This window comes from Carlito syrichta, unplaced genomic scaffold, assembly GCF_000164805.1.
Source record: "Carlito syrichta isolate Samal-C Ts95f unplaced genomic scaffold, Tarsius_syrichta-2.0.1 Scaffold308805, whole genome shotgun sequence".
Lineage (NCBI taxonomy): Eukaryota > Metazoa > Chordata > Mammalia > Primates > Tarsiidae > Carlito > Carlito syrichta.
Window position 1 is genome coordinate 1,295,514 of NW_007252901.1, and position 10,303 is coordinate 1,305,816.

The 10,303-nt window shown below is 48.1% G+C and overlaps 1 protein-coding gene across 1 annotated transcript in view; it reads left to right on the forward strand.

The window, feature by feature from the left end:
• The window catches only part of CGN (cingulin), a 23,159-nt gene that overhangs the window by 5,823 nt on the left and 7,033 nt on the right, over window positions 1-10,303 (forward strand). The window contains exons 6-12 of the mRNA XM_008065810.2: window positions 331-463; window positions 1,069-1,281; window positions 1,698-1,846; window positions 2,788-2,920; window positions 7,465-7,674; window positions 7,973-8,179; window positions 8,860-9,117. Coding sequence (XP_008064001.1) covers window positions 331-463; window positions 1,069-1,281; window positions 1,698-1,846; window positions 2,788-2,920; window positions 7,465-7,674; window positions 7,973-8,179; window positions 8,860-9,117 — 1,303 coding nt within the window. The remainder of the gene's footprint in view (window positions 1-330; window positions 464-1,068; window positions 1,282-1,697; window positions 1,847-2,787; window positions 2,921-7,464; window positions 7,675-7,972; window positions 8,180-8,859; window positions 9,118-10,303) is intronic.

Sequence of the window (10,303 nt, forward strand, 5' to 3'; positions counted from 1 at the left end):
AAAAATTAGCCAGGTGTGGTAGCGCGCGCCTGTAGTTCCAGCTACTTGGAAGGCTGAGGTGGAAGGATCACTGGAGCCCAGCAGGCTGTGGTGGCCGGGAGCGGCCACTGCACTCCAGTCTGGGCGACAGAGTGAGACTCCAACTCAAAACAAACAAACAAACAAAAAAAAAATGCGCTCCCGGAACGGAACTCGTTCGTGTGTTGGGAACTTCCTGTAGTCAAGGGAGATTTCATAAAGATTTGAACGAATGAGGTTTAAGTGAATTAATGTATATGAAATGTTTGGAATACTGCCTGGCATGTGCTCAGTGATGTTACCTATTACTAGGCTCCAGAACATGAAGCTCCTCCTGGACCAGGGTGAGAATTTTCGACACAGGCTGGAGACCCAGGTGGTGGAGTTGCAGAACAAGCTGAAACAGGTCCAGGGGCCTGAGCCTGCTAAGGAGGCGCTGCTGAAGGTAGGGAGCAGGGCTGTGTGCCCTGATCTCTGAATCCTCATATCTGCTCCTCCGTGGTTCCCCCAAGTAGGAGTACCTAGGCCAGGCATGGTGACTCAAGCCTATAATCCCAGCACTTTGGAAGGTCAAGGCGAGAGGATTGCCTGAGTCCAGGGGTTCGAGACCAACCTGGGCAACTTGGTGAGACCTCATCTCTACAGTACATCAGAAAATTAGCTGGGCATGGTGGCACATGCCTGAGGCTCCAGCTACTTGGAAGGCTGAGGTGGAAGGACTGCCTGAGCCCAGCAGGTCAAGGCTGCGGTGGCCATGAGCATGCTACTGCACTCCAGCCTGGGCAACAAAGTGAGACTCCAACTCAAAAAAAAACAAAAACGGAGTGGGTAGTGCGGGTACTCCTTAGTATGCTTTCAGCCAGACTCTGTGGCCAGAGCCCAGAATAGTGACTGATTTCCTTTATCCTAACAAGGCATCTGGAAGGTCAGACACACCTGGTACTGTTCCTAAGATAAGGTGCTCGCTAACTATTCTTTGACTAAATGAGTGAATTAACAGACAGGTGGATCCTAATATGGTCATCCTTGTTCTACTTCCACCTTCTCCAGGACCTGTTAGAGACCCGGGAGCTTCTGGAAGAGGTCTTGGAGGGGAAACAGCGGGTAGAGGAGCAGCTGAGGCTGCGAGAGCGGGAGCTGACAGCCCTGAAGGGGGCCCTGAAGGAGGAGGTGGCCTCCCGAGATCAGGAGGTGGAGCACGTCCGGCTGCAATGCCAGCGTGACACAGAGCAGCTTCGCCGGAGCATGCAAGACGCAACCCAGGCATGTGACGAGACCAGGACCTGCTGGGGAACAGGGTTCCTTGGGATCTTGCACTTTTAGACTTTTAATGGTTGTAGCCAGGAACTCCCTGTAAAGGACACATGTGAGATGCAGTGACAGTGTTGGCCAGGAAGCCTACAAGGGCAGAGGGAGGGAGTGCAGTCAGAAGTACCGTGAGGTTATGTGAGCAGAGTCCCATGGGGGAAGCAACTGGGGTGACTTCCTATAGATGCCAGAGGGGTGGATGGTGACTTGGGGAGAGAACCTCCTGTTAGTATTATCCCAGGCACCCCTAGGGTATCGGGTATGACTGGCATGGTGCCCTCTGGGTCTGGGCCTCCCCTTCTACACACTCATGCTGGTTTGAAGTGAACTCCTCCCCTGAGCTTCCTGGTACCCCATCTCCCCTTCCCTAGGACCATGCAGCGCTGGAGGCCGAGAGACAGAAGATGTCAGCCCTGGTGCGGGAGCTGCAGAGAGAGCTAGAGGAGACCTCTGAGGAGACAGGTCATTGGCAGAGCATGTTCCAGAAGAACAAGGAGGAACTTCGAGCCACCAAGCAGGAGTAATGACCCTGGCCCTTTCTTAGAAACACTTATCCGTGATTCTTTTTAAGTGGGAGTCTCACTCTGTCGCTGCCCAGGCTGGAGTGATTCTTTTTTTTTTTTAATTATTTTGGTTTTTTTTTTGAGTCGGGGTCTTACTCTGTCGCTCAGGCTGGAGTGCAGTGGTATGATCATTGCTTACTGCAGCCTCAACCTCCTGGGTTCAGGCAGACCTTCTACCTCAGCCTGCTAAGTAGCTGGGATTAGAGACCTGTGTCACTACGCCCAGCTAATTTTTTGATTTTTTTTTTTTTTGGTAGAGATGAGATCTTGCTATGTTTCCCGGGCTGGTCTCAAAGTCTTGGGCTGAAGCAGTCCTCCTTCCTCAGCCTCACAAAGTGCTGAGATTACAGGTGTGAGCCGCTGCACCTGGCCTTACCCATGATTCTTTTTTTTTTTTCTGAGTTGGAGTCTTACTATGTCACCCAGTCTGGAGTGCAGTGGCACACTTATGGCCACTGCAGCCTCGACCTGCTGAACTCAGCCGATTCTTCTACCTCAGCCTTCCAAGTAACCGGAACTACAGGCACATGCTACCATGCCCAGCTAATATTTTGATTCATTGTAGTGATGAGGTCTTACTAAGTTGACCAGTCTGGTCTTGAACCCCTGGGCTCAGGCAGTTCTCTTACCTCTGCTTCCCAAAGTGCTGGGATTACAGGTGTGAACCATTGCATCAGGCCATACCCTTGATTCTTATCTCCCACTTCCTTTCTATTCATGCTGTGTTCTTCCTCTTCCGTTTCTCAAACTGCTCATGTTCATATCCACCCTCCTCTCTCTTGAGAGTGGGAATGGTATGTTGGCTTCCAGAGAGGTGGTTTTCATAGTCCATTGACCTCTCCCAGATATGTGACCTTACCCTCTTCCCTTTCCCCTTTGTTTCACCTCACCGGCTCAGACTCCTGCAGCTGCGCATGGAGAAGGAGGAAGTGGAAGAGGAGCTTGGGGAGAAGATGGAGGTCTTGCAGAGGGAATTAGAGCAGGCTCGAGTCAGTGCTGGAGATCCTCGCCAGGTTGAGGAGCTCAAGAAGGTATGTGGGAGTTGGGCGGCAGATTGATGGGCAGGCGTGTTGGCACCTGCTCACCTGTCCACAGAGGCCTCTATGCTAGAGAGCTGCCTCTCCTGTGCTTGGTTTCAGGACACCCCCTCCCCATTCCCCAGTTCTTCAGCTTTGTCTCTTTCCAGCACAGCAGGGCTGGTCTCCTCACTGAGAATAGAGATTTCTAATGGAATGAGCTCTCAGTGGTCAGGTTGGGGTATGGCCAGAGATTGCTGGCTGCCTCCCAAAAGATGTCATGGGTTGCAGCATTTAGGTGGATTTGTGCAACTTGCGGGTCGTTTTTGCAGCCTCAGTAACCTAATTTGGTCAGCATAGCAAAAGCTGCTCTTTTACTGGGGACTCATTAACTGCATTTATGAAAAAAATGCTTACCATTAGAATGCCAGTTTATTAATTTACAATGAGAAGTATCACGTGGACTGGAATACTTGTGTTGGCATGGCCAGCTGACCTACATGGGAAGCCAAATTGTAATCTGAAGACTGTTTAGAAAGTATAGAATCTAGACTTGGGGAATTAAAGGATTCCCATGTTTAATGGTTCCACCTCCCCAGTCTCCAAGGGGGAGAGTCAGTGCTGGAGATCCTCTCCAGGTTGAGGAGGCCAGTGCCTTGCTGGTGAGACTTTAATACTCAAAGTTTATAAGATTTCCTCTTCATTCTTTTTTTTTTTTTTTTTTTTGAGTTGGAGTCTCACTCTGTCGCCCAGACTGGAGTGCAGTGACACACTCTTGGCCACTGCAGCCTCAACCTGCTGGGCGCCAGTGATCCTTCTGCCGCAGCCTTCCAAGTAGCTGGAACTACATGTGTGCGCTACCACGCCCGGCTAATTTTTTAAAAATTTACTGTAGAGATGAGGTCTCGCCAAGTTGTCCAGGTGGATCTCGAACCCGCAGTCTCAGGCAGTCCACTTACCTCAGCCTCCCAAAGTGCTGAGATTACAGACTGAGTCACCAAACCCAGCCTTATTCTTTTTTTATTTTTTTGAGGCAAGGTCTCACTCTGTCACCCAGGCTGGGGTGCAGTGGCATGATCACAGCTCACCACAGCTTTGACCTACTGAGCTCAGGAAGTCTTTCTACCTCAGCCTCCTAAGTAAGCTGGAACTATAGGTGTGTGCCACTATACCCAGCTAATTTTTTGATTTTTTGTAGAGATGAGATCTTGCTATTGCTGCCTATGCTGATCTCAAACTTCTGGGCTCGAGCAGTCCTCCTGCCTCAACCTCCCAAAATGTTGGAATTACAGGTGTGAGCCACTGTGCCTGGCCTTTTTTTTTTTTTTTTTTAAGTTAATGCTCTTTTTTTTTTAATCATGCATGGATGATATTTTAAAAAGAGTCACAAACGACAAGGTCATAAAGTTGAAGTGTACACACAGATAATTTCTTCATATTCCTGATGTTTGAGTTTATGAAGGATAAGATGGCAGTGAATTCTTTTGATGATTTATATAACTTAGAAGACCTTCTCATTAGTGATAAGTACTGGCATTTATGGCCTTCTGAAGATCCTTCTAGTTCTATTGATTAATTGTGCTGGCTATGTAGTAGTTGCTCAGTTAACAAGTATTAGTTGGCTGGGCTCAGTGGCTCAGCCTGTAATCCTAGCACTTTGGGAGGCCAAGGCAAGTGGATTGCCTGAGCCTGCGGGTTCGAGACTAGCCCGGGCAACTTGGCGAGACCTTGTCTCTACAAAAAATAAAAATAGATAAAAAAATAAAACAAGTATTAGTTAATCAGTGCTCGTTTATTTCACCTCAACTAAGACTGCCTAATTATAATCAAAGTAATCATATTTTTATTATTTTAATACAACATTTATGTAATAATTGAATTTCATTTTTATACTAGAGATGAGGTCTCATTATATTTCCCAGGCTGGTCTTGAACTCCTGGGCTCAAGTGATCCTCCTGCCTTGGCCTCCCAAAGTGCTGAGATTACAGGCATGTGCCGCTCACCTGGCTCATATTTTAAAATGAGTAAAAATAGAGCTATAAGTGATTATTTTCCAGATAAATAAAAACCTGAGATTACCCAAAATATTTGGTGGAGAAAAAATATAAATGTTAACCAAATATACTTTGGTAATTTTCATGCTGTAATTTAAAATTCTATCTTCTTAGAAAAACTCCCAAAAGAATGGTCAAGTTAAAACTACTCTTAAATTTTTACTATATTGTCTTGGAGTTAACAAATAGTAAGAGCTGGGCATGGTGGTGCACACGTGTTATCCCTATACTTTGGGAGGCGAAGGTGAGAGGATTGCCTAAGCCCAGGGTTCGAGACCAGCCTGGGCAACTTGGCAAGAACTCTTCTCTGCAATAAATTAAAAAAAATGAGCCAGGCATGGTGGCACACACCTATAGTTCCAGCTACTTGGAAGGCTGAGGCAGAATGATCGCTTGAGCCCAGCAGGTAAAGGCTGTGGTGGCTGTGAGTGTGCCACTGCACTCCAGCCTGGGTGACAGAGTGAGACTCCGACTCAAAAAACAAAACAAAACAACAACAACAAAAAAACACACAAATAATAAGGATAGTCTGAATTATGTTCGCTATACAGTTTGAATAGCCCTTATCTGAAATGCATGGGATTGAAAGTGTTTTGGTATTGTTTGGACCAAGCAGTTGGGCATTTCTAATCCAAAAATCTAAGGGCCAAATCAAACTCAAAAAGTTTTGGGTTTTGGAGCTTTCTAGATTATGAATTTTCAGATTTGGGGGATGTTCAACCTATATTGGCAGACACAGTGAACTTGGGTAGTTCCCTAGACAATCTCAGTTGATTTATTATTCTGGATAAAACTAAAAAGCAATATGGGTATTTCATCTGTCTCATATATTAAGTGTATTTTATCAAGTATCTGGTCAATAAACAAAGCACACATTAGAAAAGCAGACTAACCAAGTTCAGCATAGACCATACTCTGTGCTGTTTTTCTTTCTAATTAGTTTTGTTAGTGTCTTACACTGAAGACTCATTATAAATTTTATAACTCTTTAGCCTAACTATGGTGCTTTCTGAATTTCAGAAGTAGCTAATTGGTAAAGAATTGATATTTTAATTTTCTTTTTAAAAGAATTACACCAGTATTTATTGTTTCACATATTTTGGTTTTCAGTTTTTTTGTTTTTGTTTTTTTTTTGAGTTGGAGTCTCACTCTGTCGCCCAGACTGGAGTGCAGTGGCCGCTCCTGGCCACAGCAGCCTCGACCTGCTGGGCTCCGGCAGTCCTTTGGCCTCAGCCTTCTGAGTAGCCAGAATTACAGGCACGTGCTACCACACCTGGCTGACTTTTTAAATTTATTGTAGAGATGAGGTCTCGCCGAGTTGCCCGGGCAGGTCTCGAACCCGCGGACTCGGGCAATCCACTCACCTCAGCCTCCCAAAGCATGGGATTACAGGCTGAGCCACCAAACCCAGCAGTTTTCAGTTTTTTGTTGTTGTTGTTTAGTCACGTCTCACTCTGTCATCCAGGCTAGAGTACAGTGACATGATCATGGCTCACTGCAGCTTCAACCTCCTGGGCTTGACTATCTTCCCACCTCAGCCTCTTGAGTGGCTGGAACTAAAGGCATTCTCCACCACATTTGACTAATTAAAAAATTTTTTTTGTAGAGATGAGATCTTTCTATGTCTCACTATATTGCCTAGGCTAGTCTTGAACTCCTGGCCTTAAGCAATCCTCTTACGTCACCCTCCAAAGTGCTGGGATTATAGGTGGAGACACCGTGCCCAGCCTAGTTTTCAATATGTATATTTTTTAAACAGTCAATCTAGTTTTATCCATACTCTAGCCCACTCTCCCATTACATTAGTTATTTTTGTGGAATTATATTTCACATATCATAAAATTCATCTTTATGTACAATTCTGGGGTTTTTAGTATATTCACAAAGTTGTACAACCATCACCATAATCTAATACAGAACATTTTAATTACCCCAAAAAGGCAACTCATACCCACTACCAGTAATTCCTTCTCTCTCCTGCCAGCTACTAATCTACTAATCTACTTTCTGTCTCTCTGGATTTACCATTCTTCATAGTTCATGTAATTGGAACCCTACATTATGTGGCTTTAAGTGTCTGGCTTTTTTCACCTAGCATAATGTTTTCAGGGTTCGTTCATGCAGAGTAAGTATCAGTACTTCACTCCTTTTTATGGCCGTATAATATTCCTCCCTGTGGATAGACCATAGTTTGTCTGTTCATCAATTGACGGATATCTGGGTCGTTTCTACATTTGGAGTATAATGAATATTGCTGCTATGACCATTCACATACAAGATTTTGTTTGATAAATTTTCATTTCTCTTGGGTATAGCCCTGGGAGTGGAATTGCTGGGTCATGCGATAACTCTGTTTAACTTTTTGAGAAACTGCCAAACTGCTTTCCAAAATGGCCCCGTCATTTTACATTCCTTCTGGCAATGTGCAGGAGCCTTGGTTTTTCCACAGTCTTGTATCTCAGTCTGGCTCTCTGTGCCCTCTCTCCACACCCCTTCCCTTTTAGGAGCTGCGCCGGACACAGGAGGAGCTTAAGGAGCTACAGGCAGAGCGGCAGAGCCAGGAGGTGGCTGGGCGACACCGGGACCGGGAATTGGAGAAGCAGCTGGCAGTCCTGAGGGTCGAGGCTGACCGAGGCCGGGAGCTGGAACAGCAGAACCTCCAGCTACAAAAGACCATCCAGCAACTGAGACAGGACTGTGAAGAGGCTTCCAAGGCAAGGGGAGTGGGCCCAGGGTTTAGGAGGTGGAGGCTGAGGGGTCTGGAGGGCTGTGAAGAGCCAGAGGGCGTGGAAAGTGCCCTGTCATGGGTATGTACCGACCAGCTCCTTGGTCCTAGGTGTGTGGTTCAAAGCTGCTAGGATTTTCAGGGGGAGGTTGCTGGCCTGATACCCGGGGAAGCCTCTGGCTGGCAGCAGAATCTCTCTTGTGACTGTCTTTGGGACGTCTTTCCTGGGCGTGGTCAATGGCCCTGGGCCTTGGGGTCTGAGCCTCCACTCCCTGAACCGTCCGTAGGCTAAGATGGTGGCCGAGGCAGAGACAGCAGTGCTGGGGCAACGGCGGACCGCTGTGGAGACAACACTTCGGGAGACCCAGGAAGAAAACGACGAATTCCGCCGGCGCATCCTGGGTCTGGAGCAGCAGCTGAAGGAGGCTCGAGGCCTGGTGGATGGTGGGGAAGCGGTGGAGGCGCGACTCCGGGACAAGGTGCAACGGCTGGAGGTCAGTGCCTCTGCCCAGGTGTGGGCTTGCTCCTGGCCCTCTCTGCTCCATCCTGGCAAAATACTCCAACATGAAATACTCAGCCGTGGGTTTTGTGTTGCCCTTCGTGTACTTTTGTTTTGCCTTCCTCAGCCCTCAGTTAGCCTTGGGTTTCTTTCCTGGAGTGTACGTTGGTGTGAATGTTCTAGACTTTGTACTGGTATTTTTTTGTCTATCTTATCCCCCACGCTTTGTTTGTTCTGTGTGTCTTGAACCTGTTTTCTTTTTTTTTTTGAGTTGGAGTCTCACTCTGTCGCCCAGACTGGAGTGCAGTGGCCGCTCCCGGCCACCGCAGCCTCGACCTGCTGGGCTCCGGCGATCCTTCCGCCTCAGCCTTCCAAGTAGCTGGAATTACAGGCATGCGCTACCATGCCCGGCTGATTTTTTGATTTATTGTAGAGAGAGGTCTCGCCAAGTTGCCCAGGCGGGTCTCGAACCCGTGGGCTCAGGCAGTCCACTCACCTCAGCCTCCCAAAGGCGCGGGATTACAGGCTGAGCCACCGAGCCTGGCTTGAACCTGTTTTCATTGCCCTCTTTTTTTTTGTAAATACTTCCTCCCCCCCGTCTACTCACCTCCAGATGGTTTGAGCCCAAGCTTTGCCTCCTCCCAGCCCAGACTCTCTTCCCCCGACCCACCCCAGGCAGAGAAACAGCTGCTAGAAGAGGCCCTGAATGCAACCCAGGAAGAGGAGGGGAGCCTGGCAGCAGCCAAACGGGCACTGGAGGCACGGCTGGAGGAGGCCCAGCGGGGGCTGACCCGCCTGGGACAGGAGCAGCAGGCACTGAACCGGGCCCTGGAGGAGGAGGGGAAGCAGCGGGAGGTACTCCGGCGCGGCAAGGCTGAGCTGGAAGAGCAGAAGCGTTTGCTGGACAGGACTGTGGACCGACTGAACAAGGAGGTGGGGCATGGGGTAGCCTGGGCCCTTAGGAAGAGGCCCAGCTCATACAGAAGCTGGCCTGGGTGGGGAGGGGTCAGAATGCATGGGTTTATTTTCCTCAAGTACATCGTTGGGAAGGCCAAGGCCAAATCTTCCCAAAGTGGCATCTTTCCCACCTCCCTCCTTGTTTTTGCCCTTCTGCCACATCACCTTCCTTTATGGCCTTCATTCTTGGAGACAGTCTCCTGGGATTCTACCTTAGAAGTCTGTAAATCCTAAACACACGAATCTTCACTGGCTGAATTTTAATTTGCATGAGGGCAAGGAGAAAGAAGCCAAAAGAAAGAAATTGCCAGCCGGGCTTGGTGGCTCAGCCTGTAATCCCGCGCTTCGGGAGGCTGAGGTGAGTGGATTGCCTGAGCCTGTGGGTTCGAGACCCACCTGGGCAACTTGGTGAGACCTCATCTCTACAATAAATCAAAAATTAGCCGGGCGTGGTAGCGCATGCCTGTAGTTCCAGTTACTTGGAAGGCTGAGGCGGAAGCATCGCCGGAGCCCAGCAGGTCGAGGCTGCGGTGGCTGGGAGCAGCTGCTGTACTTCAGTCTGGGCGACAGTGAGACTCCAACTCAAAAAAAAAAAAAAATTGCCTTTTGCTGGTAACATTTTCCTCCTAATCTTTTTCTTTATAAAATGAGAGCAAACATGGAATATATCAGTTCTGAAGTGCACATTTTATCTTTTGTCAGTGGGAAAAAGTATATGTTTTATTGTCTCTGGAATTGGGTTGTGCCTTATAATTGATGGTATGTTACAGTTCAGTTGGCGGATTTTTCTTAGTGTTACATCTTTTTTTTTTTTTGAGTTGGAATCTCACTCCGATACCCAGGCTGAAGTGCAGTGGCACGCTCCTGGCCACTGCCGCCTCGAGCTGCTGGGCTCCGGCAATCCTTCTGCCTCAGCCTTCCAAGTAGCCAGAACTACAGAGGTGTGCTACCACACCTGGCTAATTTTTTATTTATTGTAGCGATGAGGTCTTGCCAAGTTGCCGGGCTGGTCTCACACCCGTGGACTCAGGCAGTCCTCTCACTTTGGCCTCCCAAAGTGTTGGAATTACAGGCTTGAGCCACTGCACCCGGCCAGTGCTACATCTTTTTTTTTTGAGTTGGAGTCTCACTCTGTCGTCCAGACTGGAGTGCAGTGGCCGCT